The sequence below is a fragment of the Salminus brasiliensis genome, chromosome 17 (genome assembly GCF_030463535.1).
Source record: "Salminus brasiliensis chromosome 17, fSalBra1.hap2, whole genome shotgun sequence".
Classification (NCBI taxonomy): Eukaryota; Metazoa; Chordata; class Actinopteri; order Characiformes; family Bryconidae; genus Salminus; species Salminus brasiliensis.
In genome coordinates, this window is record NC_132894.1 from 13410537 (window position 1) to 13434447 (window position 23911).

Genomic DNA, 23911 nt, shown 5'->3' on the forward strand with positions numbered 1-23911 from the left:
CGTGTGTTCAAGACTGAACATGCTGTTAAATGACTTTAGTGTTTCATCTTAACTATCAGCCATATCTTAAATTGCTAGTGCTAGTTCGTCACTGAGGATGAACTTTGAATGACTAACTCCTGTGGTCTTGTGATGTGTGGGCTTAAATGGTATTTCAGTTGAAAGGAAAGATTTTCAGATGCCACAGAGAGAGAGAGCGAGAAAGAGAGAGAGAGAGAGAGAGAGAGAGAGAAATATATCCCTCATAACCTAACCTTCACACTCCCACGGGGAAATATACTATGTGGCCCTTCAGCTGTGGAGGTTTAGAGAAGGGAGGGGGTATAATGTAACTCCAGAGTTGTAAAATGTAGATTTCTAATCAATGCATTTTAGAATGAAAGCTTTGTAGAGAGACAAATCAATGTGTGTGTGTGTGTGTGTTAGCCGGCCCCTCCATCTGTATGTGTGTTAGCTATACAGCTGGATAAACCCAAACCAGTGTAGTTGATTACACCCCCCCCCCCTCCAAAAAAAAAAACAACTCTTCTTTTACTGAGTGTAGTTGTCCATATCTAAGTAATTAATAGCATGAGCTACTAAGGGGGGTTGCATAGCACAACCTAACACAAACACTGACACATGTATACAAGGTCGTATCAGAATTTTATGACTTGGATGGATTGGAGTAAACTCAGCCCATTAAATAGTTCTATAATCACAGATTGCAGTCCATCTCTTTCTCTTCATACTTTGTTAGCCTCCTTTTACCCTGTTCTTCACTGTTCACGACCCCACAGGACCACCACAGAGCAGGTATTATTTGGGTGGTGGGTCATTCTCAGCACTGCATTGACACTTATGTGGTGGTGGCGTGTTAAGGTGTGTTGCGCTGTTGCAGTCCACTCACTGTCCACTGTGTTAGGCGCTCCTACCTAGTTGTTCCACCTTGTCGATGTAAAGTCAGAGACAGAAGCTCATCTGTTGCTGCACAGTTTGTGTTGGTCATCCTCTAGTTCTTCCACTGTGGTCACAGGATGCTGCCCACAGGACACAGAATATTGGCTGGACAGTCCAGCAGTGACACTCAAGTGTTTAAAACATGAGGTATTTACAAAATGGGAAATGAAGCTAATATAACGGGCCGAGTTTATTCCAAACCAGGGTGGTCATAACATTCTTATATGACTGAAACGCAAAGGAACTCTGGTTATGCTACCTGGACATGGCAGAAAGCTATCACCAGCTGCAAAAGACCGGATTTGGTGGCACCAGGCTTCGAAGTTTCTGTTTGCACAATAAGGGGCATCCAAAGGTCTCCATGCCCGTACACCTCCACTAACCAAAAAGCACAAGATACATTGGCTCAAATCTGCTCAAAATCATATAAATAAGCAACAGAGGTTTTGAGATTCTGTTTACTGGAGCGATAAAAAAATTTGAACTTTTCCAGCCCATGGATTAGCAGTGGTATGTCTGGAGGAGGAAGATTGAAGCATAAGCTGACAAGAACACCCTGCCTACAGTGCAGCATGGCAGCGGCATGGTGATGCTGTAGGGCTGCTTTGCTTTGTCTAGCACTGGAAGCCCGCAGTGTGTGGAAGATGTATTTAATAAAGTGTCAGGAAATCCTAAGAGAAACCATAGGACCTTCGAGGACCTTCCAACAGGACAGTTATGCCAAGCATATCTCAAATACCAAAAGGCTTGGTTTCAGAAGAAGTCCTAGAAGATTCTGGAGTGGTGATCAAAGTCGATTGACTTGAACCCCATAGAAAGAGAAGGCAGTGGAGGCCATTGTCCATACTGGTGTCTTTGCAGAAGGTCATAACAGCAAAAATAAGCATTATTTTTCATTTCGTCATTAGTACTTAGCATAAGTATTAAAGACGCCTGTCATTAAGGGGTTGAATAACTCTGAAACTGCAGTCGTCATTTAAAGTGGCATTTTGTGCAAAGTTTGGAGATAACACTTCTGCTGAAAGTAGAGTATTAGTTGTATCAGTCAATTTGTATCAGCCAATTAAAACTCTGATCAATTGAAATTAAATTATATGCATACTATGATGTTTAAACCGAAAGAAATTTTCTGCCTAAAACTATCTGTACCACAAAACAACATTCCTTAGTCTGCAACGAGAAAGGCTACACTACACCAGCCGCATGGCATCTAAAGTATGTTTCTGATGAATCTGTGCATTAAATATCTTAAACCATTTTGAATGATTAAAAGGTAAATGGACTACCATTGTTTTAATTGGTGAGTATTGCTGGGACACTAATCCCACTATGTGTAGGCCCCATTTTAGCCTGGCTAGATTTCACTATGAATTATTTACCAGCTTTAACATTGTACTAAATTTCAGGCACCAGTAAGTAGATTAGAATAACATAGGCTTGCGTTCTGCAACTTACACATACAACGCAATGATCCAGAAAGATTTAAGATGCTTCTTTTATGGTACAAAAACATAGGTGTTCAAGCTGAATCTTCAGAAATGTCTGTTGTTTATCCCACATTATTTGTGCCCCGCCCTCTCCCCCACAGCACACACAAATACCTATAGTTAAATGAGAGAATGACTTTTTAAGTTCTTTTAGACCTTTTTTCAATAGTCTGTAGACACTTACATTAAAGGTATCAAGTAATAATACCTAGACATAAAAGTATAATACCTTTGTGCCATTGTGTCTATGACAGGTGAGTGATTGGGACATACACTTGGATACAGGCCCACATTTTTGAACTGTAAATTAGTAACTCTTGGGGATACCCCTCCAGCACACACACATGCACACGGTGCCTGCGAGTCTCTGGCATCAGCTCCACATAAGCTCTCGGCTTTGTAGATAAGCCCCAGCAGGCTGCTATTACAAAGGCGGCATCAGCAGGCCGAAGAGGCGAGAATTCACTCATTAAAGAGACTCTCCTGCACCATGTGCACTCCCTAAAAACAAACACTGCAAAGCGGATCTCAATTACACGCTTACGGCTGGACTTCTGGGGCTCCATAACTGTCGTCGCATTTGAGTGGCTATAAATTAAAAGAGTTGGTGGGTCATAGTTAGCAAAAGAGACAGTAGAGCACCACCTACTGGTGATCGTCTGCTCTGTGTGGCAGTGAACTACTACAAGGATGATGTAGCATTTCTGCTTTTTAAAAGTCAGTCTGATGATGACATTGATTATGAGGAAACGCTAAGATGAGGAATGTGCAGCTATAGCTGTGAATAGACACCAACAGGATGGCGAGTAGGGGCAAGAGTGTAACAGCAGCTGTGACGGATCATTTGAACCCACCTACCCACCCACCCACTCACAAATTGTATCCGTATACACTGATGAGTTTTGGAATTTCCGTAGTGCCAGGCGGCACATTCCCAAGTTACACGCTCAGACACACACACACACACACACACACATTTTTTTTTCCCCCACAGCTTTTTTGTTACCATTGCAAAAACAAGAGATTGAGGTTTAGACTCTATGGTGGTCAATCCAGTGTTCTGAGAACGTCAGCCAGCTTCAGCGGCTTGATTTGTTGGTGTTATTTCTGTCTCTTTCCTCAGTAAGGGCTTCTTGATCAGCTCCACATCCTTTCAGTGCTGAGTCGTTATACCACAGCGGAAGGATGGACAGGCACATCTGAGGATGTTTTTAAATATGAAGCAAGTGTTTTTAATTCAAGGGGGGCATTTTTGGACAGCACAGTGCAGCGCAGGTAGTGGATGTATCACAGAGCTCCAGGGGCCTGGGGTTTTGGGTTCAATCCCTTCTAGTGTCACTGTCTGTGTGGGTTTCCTCCAGGTACTCCAGTTTTCTCCTGCTTGCCAAAACCACATGTGGTAGGTGCATTGTCTAAGCTGGATTGCCTTTAGGTGTAAGTGGTAAATGTGTATGGTACCCTGCACCCTGCAATGGACTGGCATTCCTGGGTATTCCTGGGTATTTCTTGTGATCAATGATTCTGGGTAGGCTCTGGACTCACAGTGACCCTGACTAGCAAGATAGATAGAAACATGTTTGGTGCATGGTTGTAAAGAGTGCCATTTTTTTCCCCAAAAACCTCTTTTACCCTTGAATTATTCGGAACCGAATCTCCTCAAAAAATCTCCCATAATTAATTTATACCTGAGGGCTGTCTTTACTGGAAATTACTGAAAAAAAAACCTCAGTGACTTCCACTAACATAATGCCACACATGGTAAAATTGGAGGTCAGGAGCAGGTTTGAGTTGTGTCTTTAATTCAAAAGTTTTTTTTTCACAGAGGAAATCATAGAAATAAAACATAAAAAGCATTTAAATAAAAAAAATCATTCTGACAGGTTGAAGAAAAATAGAAACAAAACACAGGAGCAGGTTTTTCTGTTGTTAGACATACAAGTTACCACTGTCAAAACTGTGGTGTGTGTCCAAGAAAGAAATAAAAAAAAAAGTCACCATTTCTGTGAAACCTGTGTATTGATTTTCTTCACTTCTCTATTTACTCTCTGACTGTTGACATGAGGGGTTGTGTTCTTGTCCCGTGAAACTGAAATGTGTCCCCCTTTGATGTACGCTGGACATCACACCAACACGATACTTTGGTTACTCGAATCAAGCCTCTGTGAACCGGAAGAGGCTGCAATAATCCTGCGTGGACTTAAAAAGCAGAGCATGTAGCCTGTCCGGATATTAAGTACAAAACAGTTCATAATTCTCCTTTGCTTAATTTTCACTTTGTGTAACAGCAGCAGCAGCAGCGTAGGCTTTTCTCTCACTACTGCAGCTTTTCCCGAACAAAGAGGGCAACAATGGTTTTTAATGATCCTCCAGATGACAGAATTCAGAACATCATCATACAAAAATAATGAACAAAAGACACATGGATTAAAAACACAAATGTTTCCTTTGAAGTAGTGGACAAACAGACGAGTTAAAGGTGAAGTCCTGTATGATTCCAGCTCCAGAGCTGGCTTTTTTACTCCTGATTGGACAGGATAGACCTGCAAACCCGACCAATCAGACGACAGATACAACTCTGAGGTAGATCGACGGCCAAGCTGACCTGGACATCAAAAGAAAAACAGCCACACAACAGACACACATAAATTTGTTTTAACTATTTGCGTTAAAGATCAAAGCCTCCTTTGGATCTGCATTACGAGCCTTTGATTATTTTATCGGTCCAATCTTTCCGTACATTTTCCATATTCTCAGACACGCCACGTCCGATTACACAATTGAATAAAAACTTGATTAAAACGGAGTGCCAGGGTTGGCAAAAAAGGCACAATTTCCAAACGTACATATATCTAGTGTACACCTGCATCTCAGCAATAGCCCACACCAATAAGGATAATAACTTGATGGTCTTTGGTGGAATCTTAATTGCCTTGATAAACATTTTTATTGCCTCATCTTAATTCATTGTTTTTCTGCAGGAGTTTTTAATTTAGCACAGAAGAGCTTATTTTTTCCGATGGTTCAAAAAGTGTGTTTGCCCCCTTGTTCACAAACATTTCTTGGTATACCCTCCAAAACTGACCTATTACTGTATTCACATGCTCCATTTTAAAGAGAATAAAAATTTGATCTGAAGCCACATGTAGCTCCTTATATTAGTTTCTGATTGACAGCTGCAGCCCTTAATATTGCAATGAATTGGAGGGGTTACTGCTTAATGAAATTGCAGAAAAAACCCTGGGATTTATTTCTTAAAATGATTGATTTGCTTATAAAAACGTTTGCATTTTTTCTCGTTTTGTACAGCTCTCACTTTCTATCTAAAGAAAAATTGCACTTCTGCCTCTCGGTACGAGAAATCTCTACATACTGTGTAAAACAAAAAAGGAGGAAAAAAAATTGCCATAGAAAAAACATCATAATCTGCTCTCTGAAAACTATCAATAACGGCATCTGTCTCCCTAAAGTCAAGCCCTTCCCACCCATCCACCCGCCCCCAAATACCTATATTCCACCCCACCCATCATTCCAAGCCAACCCAACCCAAAAACCCATCCCCTCCTGACCCAAATATTCATGCCCCTCTCCCACCCAACCTCCCACCAGGACATCACCAACCCCCTCCCCTCCCCCAAAACAACAGCTTCACCTACATCTACCACATCAAGTTTGATTGAAAAGGCAAGAAGACTTTGAATGGGCGCGTTCAGAGGAGAGCAGAACCGGACCACTCCGCACACACGCTTTACACAATCCCTGACACGCCATAAAGCTGCTCCGATTGAGGTGGGGGGGAGGGGGGACTCCAAAGGAAAGCATTTTACTGGCGTGTGAAACATCTGCTTTGACAGACAGGAGGGAAGACCGATAGCCGGCAAGCATTTCATCACATCATTCTAAGCCCCGCTCTACATTATTTACAAGGCAAATTTCTTTTACTACGGACCAAAAAAGGCAAAGTGCGGAAGACAAAAGCAAAAAGAAATTTCTCCATTGCTACTACCACAGCAAATTGTTTTTTTTTTTTGTTTTGTTTTGTTTTTGTGTGTGTATGTGTGAGTGTGTGTGTGTGTCTGAGAAACGGTCAGTAAAAACACACTAAAAACCATACTAAAAAGTCCTCTCATGCATCTAAAGGTACTAGCACACTGCGTTTGTGTTCTGTGTTCACAGACCTTGTCTGTGCCTCAAGTCCTTGGTAAAAAATAAGCATTTTGTCTTCGTCTCTTTTCCTTTTGTTAGCAAAATAAAACTCTGCTTCACTCCTGTGTCTGTTGTCTCGGATGATTTGCATTGTTTTGGTTGTTGAAGTCATGTTGCACCTGTCGAGGGCCTCTGAGGTGGTTTGTGTTGGGTTGATTACACCATGGACTTGTTTTTTTGTTTTTTGTTTCTTGTAACCTGTGCAAAAGTGTTGTTTCCTCTGTGATGTCACTTCCTGTCCAAAGAAGTTAAGCCCGTAGTCATAGCAGCCCTCCTCTGAATTCGCCTCCGACTGCTCACCTTTAAAAAGAAGGATTTAAACAAGGAAGGGGGAGATCAGCCAGACTGATTCTTATGTAGTATGTTTAAGCTTTGAAATGGGCAGATTTTAATACTTTCGAGACTGCGTAGCTTCACTTTCGATAATTACCCTCTTATTGCTTGCTAGTTTGGAACTGGTAAGGGGAGGAATCGCTGGAGGTCACATCCTGGGGCTGCACGCTGGGATCCTATGAAGAGAAATCATACAGAAATCACATACTGATAAATTAGGTATTACATTGCTGAATAAATGCTTCCTAATCATGCATTTACAAATGGCTTATAAGAAGATACGCAAAATCTTGGCTGTTTAAAAAAACAAGCACACAGTCTAAACAGTCTGACTGTACCATTTAACAGGGTGACTAACCTCAGTGGCAATTGCGGTGGGTTGGATATGGGCATACTGAGGAATATACGCTCCTTGCATAGCTGTGTTAGCAGGAATAAACTGTAAAACACACACAGAGACAGACTGTATGTATGAGCAAAGAAGACCAAACTGAATATACTGAATGTTGGTGGCTTGTGGTGTTGTTTGTGTGTCTTACCGTTGCAGTGCCTCCGAGAGAAAGATGGCCCATCTGCTGGGTCAGAGGAGCCAACATGGAGGACGGCTGTAGTGGCATGGGGTGCTCCATAGGGGGCGACAATACAGCTCCCTGAAGATGAGAGAGGGGGGAGCAAGAGTGCACGGAAAGTCAGATCTACATTGCTAAGGCCAGCAAAGAGAAGCCAGATGGAAAGAAGGTAAAGGGTCAGAATGGCAGTGAAGCTTTGACGGAAGCAAAATCTGTTGAAAGAGAACAGACTGCATTTCCCTCTTCCTTTCACATGAATTGTTGCTGAACATGTTTAATTCACACTCTTGACACACACACACACACACACACACACACACACACACACACATATAACCTTAGATGCATGATGTGGAAGTGGTCTGTGTTGTGCAACCTTTCTGATGATTTCAGAAGAAAGAAGTGAGCGAGAGAGCAAGCAAACAAGAAAGGAAAAGATTGCAAGGGTAAATCAAGTTATTTTCCTCGTACCGGGTGCTGCATAATGTAAGGCTGATGTGTCATCCAGGAGGGATTCTGAACCTGTAAGTGCAGACACACACATACACAGGAGTGAAAACCACAGATGGGAGCAGGTGTTATCTGAAAAAAAAAACCTAAATACTCAGCAAGGCAGGCACAAAAGACTCTAACTACAGTGACACAGCTGCTGTATTCTCCACATTATGCTCCTGCAGCAAATGATCACCTGCCGTAACACAATGGCTAGAGAGGGAGACAGAAAGAGGTCATACCGGGTAGGTGGAGACAGGCGAGATGTAGGGAGTCACAGCTGTCTGGGCCATTATCCTATTACCCATGCTGTAGGGAGGGGCGTAGTACCTGGAAGAATTAAAAACCAATATGTTACACTTAGTCAGGTTCAGTTATACAAACAGCAATTCAAACATAATGAATACTACTAATTGCTTTATCACCACAGGAGGATAGTACATAACTACCATCTGTACTGAGTAATCCTTCCCCAAACTGTTTACTACCAGCAAGATTGATTTGTTGTAATGTAAACTGGATGGAATATGAGCCACAGCTTCAACATTCGCTCATATGTGGTCTAAAATGAAAACTATGCTAGTATCCGGGTCATTCTTGTGCAAAATTTAGGGAAATGTGGCCTCAGTGACAATTTGACAACACTTACCCATTCTGGAGGGCGGTCGCATTAGGGTCATATGTCAGTGTGATTCCACTCTAAAGGGAAAAAAAACAAACAAACACACATTTTAATCATAGACTTATATTTCATGCTTCTAAACCTGATCATAAGAGTCTGTAACTATAAAATCACACACATGTACACAATCACACACAGACCTGTCCCTCCCCACAGTGAAGCACAGAAGATGGACTTACTAGTCTCACCTCGGCGTCCCGCGTCCAGGTTCGTCCATTGGGGACGTATTTAGTCTGACTCAGTCGCTTTTTCTGGCCACCGTCAGCAAACTTACAGAGCAGGGGTTCTGATGCACCTACACAAATACACACAGACACACACACAGAGGTTGAGTCGTCTGTTTTTAACACTGGCTAATATGAGAATGAGCACAATGGCAGAACACATTTCATTACCCAGCATTCCTGACGTGGACTTAATGAACTTTCCATTAAAGTGAGAGATCACAGCATCGCACTTCTCTGTAGACTCCATCCTGAGAGGAGAAAAAACAGATTCACATACAGTGTGAGGAGAACAACAAATTATAAATACATACATAAAAACAACATTTCCAAGGCAAATTATTATTATTGACCTGATTCATAATCCCGCATGTCTGCATAAAAGCATACATATTACAATAGCCCAGCTGATGCTTTATCACTGACCTGGCAAAGCCCACGCCCCGACTGACACCATGTGCGTCTCTGAGGATGCGGGTGGAGATGACCTGTCCGAAGGGCTTGAGGAGGTTCTCCAGCTCCTGCTCGTCCATCGACACCGGCAGGTTGGACAGATACAGGTTGGTTGGGTCCTGCTCCTGTTGCTGTAAAACATTAAGACATGCATACATTTACACAGACATTTACAGTATGTACACTGTATGTATGTCCAGTGAAGTCTTTACACTGCGTTGGCGGGCCTTCTGCAGCATCCGTGACACCAAAGAGCGCCAAAAAAAGCTTCGGCCAACATGCCGCTTCTCCTCCCCACCCCATCCCCCACTAATCCATATCTGTTTCACTGAGGGGAAAAAATGGCAGCTTCTGCGTTCCTAGAGCAGAGCGCCAGGCTTAATTTGAGCTGCAGTGCGCCTGAGGCAAATCTAACATTCTTTCTCCATGAAGCAATTTGGTTTATAAGGGCACCCTGGATTTATGATCCTCAATAACCCTCTAGTTAACAAGAGGTCGTAGCCATGGCGATGAGCAGGGATTAACATATGGCCTTTGGCTGACTGCAGAAGGCTCCTCATTTGGCTGCTTTAGAGGCATCCGCAGAAACGAAGGGGGCTGAGCAAAAAAAATAAAAAAGGCCACCACCATGTATGTGTCAGATGCACTGCAGTCAACACATACACGCACGCATGCATGCACATTCAACCATTAGCATGGAAAAGGGAGAGCAGCAGAGCGGTGTGCTATAATAGAGAGGAAGAGCTGGAAAAGGAGAGCTGATGAATAATTGAGGGTGAATGCAGAAGCGTTTGCAGGGAGCTGGGAGGAGGTCACTGCAGTAAAAGGAAGGCTTTTGCACTTTTACACGCGCATTCACCGCGCTCGTGTTGCATGTGACAGCGAGTGAGATCGAGAGAGTGAGATGAAAAGAGATAAACGGGTGAAAGAAAGGACATACACACACACGTACACATTCACAGAGCTGCGTTAAGCTGATGTGTGAAAATTATGAAAAGACATTCATGTAGTAAATGTAAGTCACCTTAAAAGAAGGAAGTGATGCCATAGGTTGTGGTCTCACCTTGGCCATCTGAGCCTGAACTCCATTGTTCTTTAGCGCTGCCACAGCTTTCTGCGCAGACACTGGACTGTCGAAATCCACAAAGCCATAGCCTGAAAAACGGGACACTTTCCGTTATTATTCGGGGACGGTATCATAATAAATCACAGGGGTGCTATGAAACACTGTACCTACTCTAAAGCTTTCATCATGGCAAGGCAATTAATCAGACTGCACATGGCAGTCGACCATTTGCCTAAGTGATGATACTGTATTTAGTTATTTCTTCCTTTATCTCCTAACATCTTCATTCAACATGTTAGGCTTGCACGATATATCGTTTGCAAATTGCAATATCAGCCTTTGCAATATACTGATGCTGTAAAAAGGCTGCACTACGTAACTTGTATTTTCATTTTTGCCATTTTTTGACATAATGTGAATTTGGCAGTTGTTCTTTACATTGTATTTCATCACTTTCATGACGAATGGATCAATAGAATTGCTCCACAATGACCACTGAAAGTTTTTTTCCCCATTTTCCTGCTACGCTGCTATATTGGGCTATATAATATGATGTAATATACTGCGAAAAAATTATAATGGGAAAACGCACCAATGTAATCCATACCTTGGCGCTAAATAAAGGTCTCTTTTACTTAAAAGCCTAAATAAGTCTTCACAAACCTTTGCATTTGTTCGTGGTCTTGTCCAGGATGGCTTTTGTGGATACAATCTTTCCGTACCTGCAGAGATGGAGAGAACGATAAATGCATCCTCTGCTGACAGAGGCGGTCTGTCTATGTGTGTCATTTGTCACAGGGCATGAAAGAACAGGAATGCGTGAGCTAAGCTGAAAGGCACAGCACACAGAAACCGCAATGGCACACTGTAAAAGTCACTTATTCTCCAGTTTAAAGGTGTATGGTTCAAACACAAAGAAGCCTTTGTGGGAGAAATGCAGGGAGCCTGGTATGACTGCAATCCAGGTGCTTCAGAGGTCAATTAATGTGTCAAAAGCAGACTCTGACTGGGCTCATGGCATGTCCGAGTGAAGTCTGTTATTACTGCACAGAGCCTTTAGAGTTCAAAAGGAAGTCCTTTCACATTCCCACTACAGACCCGAGAGGAAAAACAGCCCCCAGGCCTCTGTATGCGAGGGTGCATGTGTGCGTGTGTGTGTGTCCTCCACCATCAGGCAGTGAGTGAGTGATGACGAATGAGAGCAGGCATGAGAGAGTGTGTCTGTTAACAAACCAGAGGCTAACGCCTACAGCTGGGATGCATAGAGGAGAAGTTTGCTTCTCTGTTCATCGCTGGAACATGCCGTTTATATCAAGTATTTCCAGTTGAAGACTGTGGCAGAAAAGCTGACTATTAAATTTGTCTTTCAAATAATTCCTCCCCACATTCAGTCATTTACATGGGTTCATATTTTAATGAAAACGTTTTTTACAGTGCTAAAACAAATGCAGGCACAATAAGTCTTAGTGAATCTCTCAGAATAATACACTAAAACATCATTGGCTTTCGAAGGATTCAGTTCTCTGGAAGGTAAAATGCCTTTTTTTTTTAGGAAGTGAGGGAACGGACGAATCCGTTTACAGAAATCCATTGATCGCATGTAAATATCAACGGCGCTCAGCCTTTTCCCCTCCGGCCTGCCATACTGTAGAGTGGCTCAAATTTCCGTGAGGTTAAATTGAATAAAAGGTCTGATTTGATATGCAGCATAATGTAATCACATGAGGTCTCTCGTCGCTACTCTGCAAACATAAACAACATTCCACGGCAAGTCCTGTGAAGTGAGACGAGGGGAAGTGGGGGAGGGAGCCAATGGGGTTTTAAGGAGGGATCACATGACCCACCACCATGGAGGCCCACACGACCTTGGCCTTGACCCCATCACTCTGGGGGGAGGCCCCGTTTCCTGGCTGTGCAGCAGAATTCCGTTCTGCTATTCCCACTGCAACGGCATGTGTCTGCCTGCAGCATATCAAGGAAGATCTGGTGCAGAGCATTTTCGCTGCGCTCCACCTTGTGCATGTCGATGTATAACTAGGGATGCCCCGATCCAGTCTGGTCCGATACCAAATAAATCCAGTCTTTGTGTATCAACAAATAATACAATACAATGGAGTTACTTTATGTGTGATGTGGATGTATAGTGGTTTTCTATTACGTGCGTGCAGCAGCCCACTCCTCTCGGTTTCAAACACGCTGTTCAGTTCTGGATTAAAAACAAAGAAAGGCGTGCGGTTTCGTTTTGAAATCATTAAGAGTAATGATTTAGTGGGCGTGCATCTCCCCACAAGGATATTTTAGAATAGAATATCTTCGTCATTGCACAAGTACAACCAAACTGGGTTGATGTAGTGGCATGGGCAAAAACAGAAAAGGGCAAATGTTAGAAATTACGGATTAAATTATTTATTAAATTATTAATTATTAAATTTTTAGGCTCCACGGTACAATGCACACTATAAGCAGTCCTCCTTACAGAACACCAGAGGGCGCTCTGCTAGAACAGTCAAACAAGGGTATCGAACTGGTTCAGGCTTAAAATAACTAATACCTGATCCACCAAAAGATGCCAGGATCTGTCCCAATCCAATAACAGGCCTTGTGCAAGTTAACAGCTAAAGAGCTACGTTCCCAAGACATCCACAAGCAAGCACTGCTCCTGAGTGGTATTGATTACATTTGCTCCAAAGAGCAATTCGTGAAATCTAACAAACTAATAATAGCATTTCAAATATTCCAGACAATTTTACTGGAAAAAAGATAAACAAAGAAGCTTTGAAAATGTCCGAAAAAATATCTGATTTTTAGAATTTTAGTCCCACCTGGATACACATTTTTATGGTTTTTCGGGCAGACATAGTGTTGGGGATTAAAAGGGTTTCTGAAAGATGTTATGCTCTGTATCTTCCTGTACATATTAGACCTTTTTCCGAAGCACAAAAAAAAAACTCTTCAAGTTGTGTAAAAAAGAAAGCGAAAGCATACTGTTGTATGAACTTCACCCCAAAATGAAATAAGCCAGTGTCTCTGAGACTCTTGTGAATGTGATCATGTGACCACGTGACTGGGTACTACACTCACTCGTCCCATTTTCATTTTCACTGTCGTCCGGATTCGAGAGATTTAGCACTGAGGTACGCCCCCCTGAGAAAGTAATCCAATTTAAATAGGGCTTTACAGTAAGAGAGACCAGTAAAACACTGTAAGCTGATCATTAAGAAAGTAAACTGTAATTATTAGATTTTACTACTGTGTTAAGTGACTTCATTTCTTACTTTTATTTATTTATCATTAAAGAAATAAAGTAACTAAACAGGGCGGTGCTTAAACCTCAAATGCACGTTTGACCTTAGCAAACCCTTAAAACTAGCAAGAGGATTACCGCCCTCCCGAGCTCCCTCTTTGGAATCAATTTCAGGAATTACCATGGTGACGGCTGGACTCCCCAGAGCTGCTGAAGATAAATTAACTCACGACGGGAACGTCCGGACACACACACACACACACACACACACACACAATCACACACACTATACTATCTCTCTTTCTCTCTCTCCTTCTCTCCTACACATGCACTCAGGAAAGGACATGTTGCAGCACAAAAGGATTTATGGGGTAAAAAGGTCAATGAGAACACATGAAATACTGAATATCAATACTAAGCATCAATCTGGCCTAATTGCAGCCGCCACCTTTCTTAGCGAGTTCCTTCTATAAAGCTGCCAGCGTGCGCCGAGTGGTGGAAACAGAGTGGCCAGCACTGCCAGACCTGACTTCAGGTGTGGTTACAGCTCCGCCGTCTGTATTTGTGAACTGTACAAACTGAACAAACACTGCGCTGAGCGCGGCAACGCGGATCCATAGTAATAGAACATCAAATCTCATCAGAGACACAAAGTACTCAAGCACACGACAAAGAGCTCCTCTGAGAAGCCACTAGGTAACTGGAGAAAAGGAGCTGGAGAAAAAAAAAAGGTGCTGCTGAAATATCCGTTCAAATATCAGCATGTAAATTCCGGATTTGGGAGGACAGGACGCTGCTATAAAATGATCTGCTTTGCGAGCACTGATTACACAACAGGAAGAAAGCGGAACTGGGACTGGACACAGCTCAAGGACGATGTTCTCAAATAAACGGTCGAAAAAAAAGAAAAAAAGGGCACACCATTTCTGATCAATTCAGAAGGTCTGATGTGATTTGGTTGGGAGACCTCAGAACAGTTTCTGCTGTAGTAAAACTTTTACAAAAAAAAAAAAAACACACACACACACACACACAACACAGAGTAGTGCTTTTTAACCCACAGTGAAAAGGGTCTCTAAAGAAAACACTGTGCCTTGTCCACCAGCAGCACTCCCTTTTAACCAGGATTTGTGAACACAGGCCCTGATCTCCACAAGCAGACCCTTTTCTTTGCTTTTTTTGTTGAACATTTGCTGAATCATGCCGGTTATATACACACGGGCCTGTTTTCACCAGGGCCACTGTTTTGAACCAGCTGAACACAAATAGATGCTGTTGCCGTGGGTTACATGCTTCAGCGGCTGTCCACGTGAGCCACTCGTGCAGAGTAGCCGAGGGCAAAGAGAGCGAGCGAGAGAGAGACAGTGAAAACTGAGTACACACTACTCCTCACACGGGCCTTTGCCCTAAATAACTTGCCATTTCAGTCAAAACACAATAGTTTATGAGACCTAAGTAAGGCCAAAGCACGCTTACAAAAAGCTCCACCTCACCCAGCAGTTGGGGCAACTCAGATTTTTTGACAAATGAGTGAGGTCAAAATATTGGGCTTGGATGTGCAGTCCTAAGGTCTAAACTTCTAAAGAGTCTTAAACTCTTTAAGTGTTATAGAGCCTTTACCTTATGCTGAGGTTCTTTAATCTTTTATCAGACCTCTAAAAAAATACAGTTCCTAAAGGGTTCCAGGCCTGGGCGTGCTGTCCTAAGAAAACGCTATAATGGGTACAGAACCATCCCCTTTACCGAGGTTCTATAATCCTAAACCCTATCAGATGTAACATTTCACAGTCTAAAAAATACAGTTCCTAAATGGTTCCAGGTCTAGAGGTGATGTACTAGGAAAACACTATAATGGACCATCACCTTAACTAAGGTTCTTAAAATGTAAACCCTATCAGACATAACATTGCACAGTCTAAAAGATACAGGTACTAAATGGTTACAGGCCTGGAGGTCCTGTCCTAGGAAAGCACTATAATGGGTATAGAACTATCACCTTTACTGAGGTTCTTGCAGTCCTAAAAATACAGTTCCTAAATTGTTCCAAGCTTGGACATGCAATGCTAAGAAAGCTCTTTAATGGGCACGGAATTCTTTCATTTTTAAGATTAAAGAACCTCAGAATAAAGTAAAGGCTCTGTGCCAATTGAATATTGTCCTAGAACTCTGTATCGTATCCAAGATCAATTTAGGAACCCATGTAAATATTTTTTTTTATTATTATTGTGAGATGTTCAAGGTTTAACAGGGTTAAAAACAGCGCTGGGGGGTGGAAGCAGTGGTTGGGAGGTAGTGAGAATAAAAAGGGTTTAGGAGGGATTATAACACACATAGCTTAATTCCAGCAGTTTTACAGATTCAAGCTGTTTCCAGCTGGCCACATCTCTTTGTTGTACTCGCGCATTCCTTTGTGTCAATCAGAGCTACCCTTGCAAAATGACCCACACAGAAAATGGAAATGTATTGATCAGCGACTAATAAGCGCTTATCTGCACCCCACTGCTCTGTGACAGGTGCTTGTGTACACTTACGGCTGGCAGAGTTTGACGAGGTCGTGGTCGGTGGTGGAGGGGGGCAACCCACGGATGTAGAGGTTGGTTTTGCTGAGCTGCTCCCATCCGGTCGTACTGCTGTTGCTGCTGTTATTGGTGCTGCTATTGGTGCTCGGGCTGGGCGGAGCCATCGGGAGACTGGGCGGAGCAACTGGAGGCTGTAAGGGTGATGAAAAATAGGTAAGGAATTAACACGTAATTTGACATTCAGAATAGGAACGATGTGGGAATCCTATTAGTATTGGCAGTTGGCATTGGAGAGCTTTCTAGATTTAATTAATGTTTCACACCAATGTTTAAGGACGTATTTATTGAACCTATCTTTTTATCCATCTTCCTGGATCTGGATCCAACCCAGTATCATCAAGCACAAGGCAAGGTATACCTTCTGGACAGGGTGCCAGCCCTTTGCAGGGTCCCATGCCCCTCCATATACTGATATACTCACACCTAGGTACAATTAAGCATAGCAGAATCCAAGGTTTTCATTCCAGGTAAATTTAACCCCAATTTTTACATTCTAATGATGCTTATGTATTAGCATAAGAATTGGAATCTGCAGACTAAGTTACCAAGTGTCCTTTTGTGCCTTCAACTATGAAATACATACAGAATAACACAGAACGACTTCAATGACATCACTTTCTAGAACAATGTGTACCCACAATGGACTGCATCACCGACTGAAGGCACCGTACCCAAGCAACACTCCTTTCTCCCAGCCCTCTCCCTGCTCTTGCGTGCTGAAACAGGCAAATCACATCCAACAGCTCTTTGTAGCTACCTTGGTGGTGGCAATCATGCTGGCGTCTCGGTCTCAGAGTACAGGATCAGTTAGCAGCGCTGCACGAGTTAACATGCATCTATAGCTCCCTCCAGTCTAATCAGCTTGAACCACAGATCTTCCATTCAGTTCCACACCAGCAGGCCTGCAAGCCTGAGCCAGCCCATCAGCTCTCATATCTGTCCAATCTACCAGTGTACCATGGCAGAGTGCTGGATGATTATTTCACTGGGCAAAACTGCACTGAAGTGTGAAAAATGGACTGTATAAATCCCATAAACCGCAGAAAGGTTATTCTGGCTGCTTCTTCTCATATGATGCCTTTGAGAGAGTTCAAGAACCATTCCAGTGTTCTTCGGGGAACACCACACTACGTTTATTCAAGCGAGAATCAATACCTTATCTAAAGCTTAATGGGTGGACTTTCATTGCCTTGCAAAGTCGCTGTGCTCTATCAGATTTTACTGTATTTACTGCAGTGTCTGCCACTCTAGTGCTCCTAATCTACTCCACCATTTCCTACTTCTTATTAAACACCTGCCTGTCTTTCTTTCTTTATAAAGAGTTCACCTGTTTCCTTTATGTGACTCAGCTCACCACACGCAGACACAGACACAGATCCAGATCCGATTTCGGTAATGAATGACTAAAAAGAGACATCCCTGCCAAGGAACAGCAAGCTTAGCAGAATATGAAACAAATTAAGAGACAAAAGAAGGAACATCTTTCCACACTTACAGTGTTTGCAGTGGGCTAAAGGCCAGATGGATGACATTATGCTAATAAAAGAGGGAAGTAAGTCACAAATGTACATATTTACTTTAAATTTGTTGGAAATACTCATTTAAATATCATTTAAAAAGGAAAATAACATTAAGTTACATTTGCTATGAAGATATGTTGTTCTCTGATTGGTTGATGGTCATTCTGCTAAACTGTTAGTATGGGTGCTAGAGACACTACCAGGCAGCCTAAGCCGAAGGTTTGATGGACACTGCAATAGAAAGTTAGGGTGGAGGGACTTATTGGAACAGTTCCTTCAGTGCTACTGAGTACTGAAAACTTCTGCCATTCAATACTGAAGTGTGAAAAATGATCACGTATTAGCATCAATGATCCCATAGGTACGCTTGATCTAGACTAAAGTCTAGACTAAATTACAGTCTATAAGCATGTTATATCAGCACTTCTTGATTAGTGTGCGACTAATCCATTGCAGTCAATAAAGAGACTCATGCTCACATGCTGCTTTAAGCTACGTCACTGTTTGTAATTATAAAGGTACCCAAAAAAGACACTGATCAGGGATCCCCGAGTGAAGACCCAGCCTTAAACAACCCTCTAACCCAAAACCAGTGAGAGAACAGTAGGTCACTCCAGGTAAGTAATAGATAAGGAAGAGCTTTGGACCCAAACAGAGCACAGCAATGTTTTCATACAGTCTACACACCTAAATTAGAGGAAATGAATCACTTTTTCACCAGGATGTGCCGGTCTATTCTTACCCAAACTGCTGGGCCAAATATTTGGACTACAATAAGACTACTTGAAACTTGACTTTGCGGCAGAGCCGAGTCATACCTCGGCATTCGTCAAGCTGCGAAAACATCTCCCTCTGACCACCAAAGTCATTTACACCGGAGTCTAGCCCGGAATGACTAATGCAGAATCGGGAGCCGGTGTGAACGACGGCACTGGCTGGAAAAGAGGGAAAGGAATGTTCCTCTGGAAAGGTCACATGGCGCTGCAGTGCGCCGGGATACAGGAAGAGCAGGCCTCCCGCCCACCGCAGACTGCAGCCGCCGCGGCCCACATCACTGACTCACTTCCTGTTTCTGACTCATTCATTAAAACAGCTCCCATTCCACTCGCCCCTCTCAGCACACACACAAAATGGCTGCCTATAAAACACCCAGTCAGGCGCTAAAGGAATAATGATAAAAAACGTCTGGAAAGACCAAAAAGCCCGACGGCGTGACATGCAAACCAACCACGGCAGAGCTATGCGAGACCCTTTGTGAGACCCAACAGAATTTATTCTATGTTAGGAATAACAGCTGTCCCTGCAAGACAATTAGAGTTGACTCCAGCTGTGCGAGCTCAGCTTTGCGTGTGGCTGTGCGCACATGTGTGTGTGTGTGTCTGTGGTGCATAAAATAAAACACCACCCCTCAACAGTTCTGCAGGGGTGAGTGTCCTCCTGCTCCCTGACACACTGACCCATTTCTGCGCGAGCGGTTCGTGCACTCGCCATCGTGCGCACACTTGCGCAATCAGGTGAATCTGGACGCGGCGCCCTAAGCTCATTAGCGCCTGTCAATTAATCAAGCCAGGCACGCTAGCAGGGCCATGTGTTTCAGCTCAGCATGAAAGGAGAACGGACTGGGCACTGGAGAACACATGGGATGCATCCTCAAAGGCCTCCGGTGCTGTGGGACGCAGTGGAAAGGTATTGAGATGGAGGCCTCGGTTTAATTCTCCAAGAAATCCACAGGGGCCGGTACTACTTTAAAGGGCCTGTATCATGGAAAACTGGAAATGGATTCAGAATGTAAGAACTAAATCCCTAGTCTGTACATGGAAACTAGCTGGAAAAACAGCTAGTTTTAAAATGTGCTGTTTTTCTGAGGTCATGCAGTAGTTTAGCTCCACTCATTCACAATGTTATAGGGAGTGTTTTAGCCTGGAATTAGGCATGATATAAGGCAGCTGGTCAGAACAGAGACCATTCATATAGGTCAGTCTCAAAGGCACAGTACCAAAAAACAGAGATTAGAAGAGGCTAGAAGATGTAAAATGAGCTAGGACTGTTTTAGTACACTGAACCCACACAAAAACACACCCACGGACCTCAAGGGAAGATACAGGCCCTTTAACACAGACTGGGAGGCTCTGGCTAGTGGACTGCATTAATGGCAAAGCTCTCAGTTTCTCTTTCTACCTACAGTTTATGCATAAACTGCCCCGCTTTTTTCCCCTGTGTGAAGAAACAGAACGAACACAAAGGCAAGCCAATACATGAGGGCAGTGAGAAAGATCTAGAGAAAGAGAAAAGGACGGTAAGACCGGGCGCAGGCGCGAGGCAAGAGAGGGGGAGATCAGATTCAATTTCCGGGCCATCTTTCAAGCGTTGGCGTGTCCCCTGGGTCCCGTGCTATGTGCTGCAGTCATCCTGCGCCATATGGTTCCTATAAACTGTGAAATCCTGGAGTCCTGTTAACCTCTGCTGCTTCCATTAGACCACGTGAGGTACAAAACGTGCAAATAGATGCAAATTGTGGGTGGGGGTGTGGGTGTGGATATGTTCAGAGTTCATCTTGGCAGCTGCACGGTAACACCACAGTACACTTAAAGCTTGCAATCAGACAGAAATCTCTCCAGATCTTCACGGATCTTGGCTATAGGAACCATAAACAAAAATCATGCCTTGACTCACTGCCCTCTCCTGACCTTCTCTTTAGCAGGCCACACCCAGCAATTCCCTTCCCTACCAACTGCTGGAAGATACCGTAGTGGCTCATGAATATTCATGACCCAGAGGTTTACTGCACACACCCAAGACTCTCCTGACAGAAGTTGCCATGGGAAACTCTCCTCACATCTTTCCTTTCCCGTCTCTCCCGTCACCAGGAGTGTGACAAAACTGCTGGCAAATCCAAAATCTCGAAATGGCCACTAGTCATGTTAATAGGCCACTTAAGAGAAATATCGTTGCAGATTGCAGAAAAGCTCCAGCAGGGCTTGAAGGCATTATTCTCATTTACAAAAGCCCCTCAATTACAATTGCAGATACATCATGCATAAAGCAAAAGGCCTGCGGACACAGGATTATAGAGTCACACTGTTTGGAAAAAGCAACAAAAAAGAGGCAAACGTCACTACATTTCTACACGTTTTTTTTTTAACTAATGTTAGCTAGCACTACATTTCGCGATATGTAGCTTGAGTTGTTCTGCAGAATAAATGAAGGGTAAGCGATGCACGTTAGCTGTAGCTACACACGGAGCCCAGAATGATGAATATTCATGTCAGAATGCCAAAACAGTCGCCAGGCCTAAGCTGGGACATAAAAAAAAAAATAATAAAAACGATAATAAAAAAAAACTGCCTCGTACACGGTTTAAAGTCGTCGTATTTATCTATGCTCGCTACTCGTTTTAATAAAATAAAAAATAAAAAAACTAAGCACCGTCTCAGCCGCTAAAGGGGCTGAATAAATACAACGTAACCGGTCCGTCCTGTAACCCAATAGCCTCTCGGACAATAGCTAGCATCGCACCTCAGTGTCGACTTTGCTATTTTTTATTTATTTATTTATTTTTGCTATTCCCTTCAGTTACCAACCTGCTTTCGGTAAGGGGGCCTCACGGGGTTGGCGGTGTTCGCAAAGATCATCCTTAATTCCCTTGTCCTCGACTCAACGCTGAAACGACGAATATCTCCTCCGTGGCGGAATACGACAGTGTATTAGGCTACAGTGGAACTGTAAATTTTCCACATCGCACTCTTCTGGCGTCGACTTTCAGTCTCACCCACTCGTTAATTAAATATTCGGAGAGAACCGACGTTTCCCCTGATAGCGCTCTTCGGATAAAATGACTGTGTCCACGGCTTTATTCCCACCTCGGCTCGTCCGACCAGTTTCGGTAAAACCGCCCGCTTTCATTGATCTTCTCTCCGTCGCCCGCAGCAGAGACCCACCTACTGTGGAACAGCCCGTGCTTCACTCGAACCGCGGGGGGAGGGGGGTGGCGGCACGTCTCACAGCCATTCGACATTATTTTAACCCACATCATGTTAATTATCAGTCAAAACATTTATGACCAAGAGTTGGGTTATTTCTGATAGCATGCGAAGCAACGACCAACAAACAGTCTAACCCCGTTTTCAAATCGACGGTAAAATCGTACCCCCCCCCCTACAATGAGCTATTGGTTGCGTCCAACACGCATACCACACATTCCACAACCTAACCATCAGATCCCATCTACAATACAGCCATAGAAATGTGCCAGAGGCGACCAGGACAGTCCCATCCCTGGGTGTAATATCTGCTAATATACTTTAAACTGAGGCAATATTCGCATGTTAGGATCTGTGCAGTCCTGTAACACCGTCTGCGAGCTTAAAAGGGCTTAAACTGTTCACTGACCAGAACAAATAGACTGGGGTGTTTGACATCAGGCGTCCATCAGCTGGCCTAACGACCAAAACACCATATTCTTAAAAGCAAAGGAAGTAGACTGAGCTAAAACAACCCCAGAGTGTGTCAGAGTGGTGTGAACTGCTCCTGGGTCAGAAATAATTAGTCTGCAACAAAATGGCAACTCCCAGGGACTGCCCAGGGCCTGTCTTATCTGTCCATTCATATGATAATGTGCTGCTGTAATCATGTTTCACACCTTCCATAGAGACTGAATGAAGATTTAACACCTCCAAATTTTCGACTTATTTTAGATCGCCGCAACAGAAATCTTCCTGTAAGGCACCAGAAATGACTCCATCATGCCACAGGCTAGATTACCATATAGTTAGGTGAACTGTAAGCATGCGTCATAAATTTCTGATGACGTTATGCTAAATTTACTGATGAATAGACTGTACTACATTTGTTGTAGTTCAATTAGACTGAACAAGATTTGCTGGTGTAATAAATAGTCTATAGCATAGCAGTAAGCAACACAGACAATCCTAAGGAATTGTTTCTCGTAAGAGAAGGCATATTAGCATACATGGGTATTACAGGCCCAAATCTGCAGAAAACTCTGTAGCAAATATAGTAATGGGAAAAACACACCAATTATTGTAATAAATCAAGCCTCGGTTTATGTACTACAACCATTAAAATTCATTTTTAACCATTAAACTAACCTCTCGTTATCCCTTCAAATAAAACAAGCTGTTTTTGTTAGCGGTAATAGAAGTCAATGTAAAAAAATATATATTGCATGTCATTTTGGAGCATTTCTGTTGGTCCAGTCATCATGAAATTTTGACACAATGTAACTGCCAGATTCATATTACGTAAAATGTGTATAATAAAAATGAAGATACAAGGTTTGTGCCTGACAGTGACAAAATGTAAACAACCTCTGTTCTGATTGGCGTCCCTGTATCATGCATTTCTCAGAAAAGCAGCCCAGGCTGAAACACACCTGAATGGGCGGGGCTAAACTTATGCAGGCTGAAAAGGCCGATATACACAATATGTCCCAATATTTGTGGACACGCTTTCTAATTGAAGCATTCACAGTTCACAGCATTCACAGTGCAAATGCATAGACATACACACAGCTTGTCTAGTCCCTGTAGAGAAGCACTGCCAATTGAATAGGTTCTCTCTGGAGCAGGTAAACATGAACCTATTGGCACCATTCTGTCTAATGCCAGACATGGGCTAGAGGTGTAACGGTTCCAGAGGAACTGAGCTCCATCCAATACTTTTGGGATGAGTTAGGGAGTTGGGGATGAGGTGGGATGCTGATCATCCAACAGTGTGACTTCACTAACACTCTTGTTGCTGAACACAGTCAAATCTTTACAGTAATGCTTTGAAATCTAGTAGAAAGCATGTAGCTTGCAGTAGAGGCAGTTATTTCAACAAAATGAATACCCTAGATTTTGGAAGGAACGATGAATGAGAAGGTGCCCCAATCCTTTTGTCCATATGATGTAGGTTTTTATGATTAAGCTCTTTTATTTTATAAAAAGAGAGGAAATGGCATTTTGTATGATAACAGCCCTTTAAGTGAAGTGCTTCAGTCAAAAATATATACTTTTAAAGCTTAGTAGTTTTACCATACCTTGGTTAGGCCTCAGCATTTCAGTATTAAGGAAAAAAGTATCAAGCCATCTCTGTTTTTTATAAACCAGTTAAAATCAT

At 43.0% G+C, this 23911-nt stretch overlaps 1 protein-coding gene across 5 annotated transcripts; it reads right to left on the reverse strand.

Moving 5' to 3' along the window:
- Nucleotides 1–6028: 6028 nt before the first annotated feature.
- On the reverse strand, nt 6029–21712 carry rbms1a (RNA binding motif, single stranded interacting protein 1a). Of its 5 annotated transcripts, none has more exons than XM_072660530.1 (14): nt 21652–21712; nt 16224–16402; nt 11112–11170; nt 10407–10537; nt 9356–9513; nt 9101–9180; nt 8885–9000; nt 8673–8722; nt 8266–8353; nt 8003–8053; nt 7502–7612; nt 7321–7401; nt 7060–7138; nt 6029–6929 (listed from the first exon to the last, which is right to left on the reverse strand). In XM_072660530.1, exons 2-13 carry the CDS (start codon nt 16373–16375, stop codon nt 7064–7066), a joined length of 1152 nt encoding a protein of 383 aa, XP_072516631.1. In that variant the 5' UTR covers nt 16376–16402; nt 21652–21712; the 3' UTR covers nt 6029–6929; nt 7060–7063. The 5 variants fall into 5 exon arrangements, with proteins under 5 accessions (XP_072516631.1, XP_072516630.1, XP_072516629.1 ...); XM_072660529.1 differs by having other exon boundaries at nt 8894–9000; nt 10446–10537; nt 21373–21707; XM_072660528.1 differs by having other exon boundaries at nt 10446–10537; nt 21373–21707.
- Between the last annotated feature and the right edge of the window lie 2199 nt (nt 21713–23911).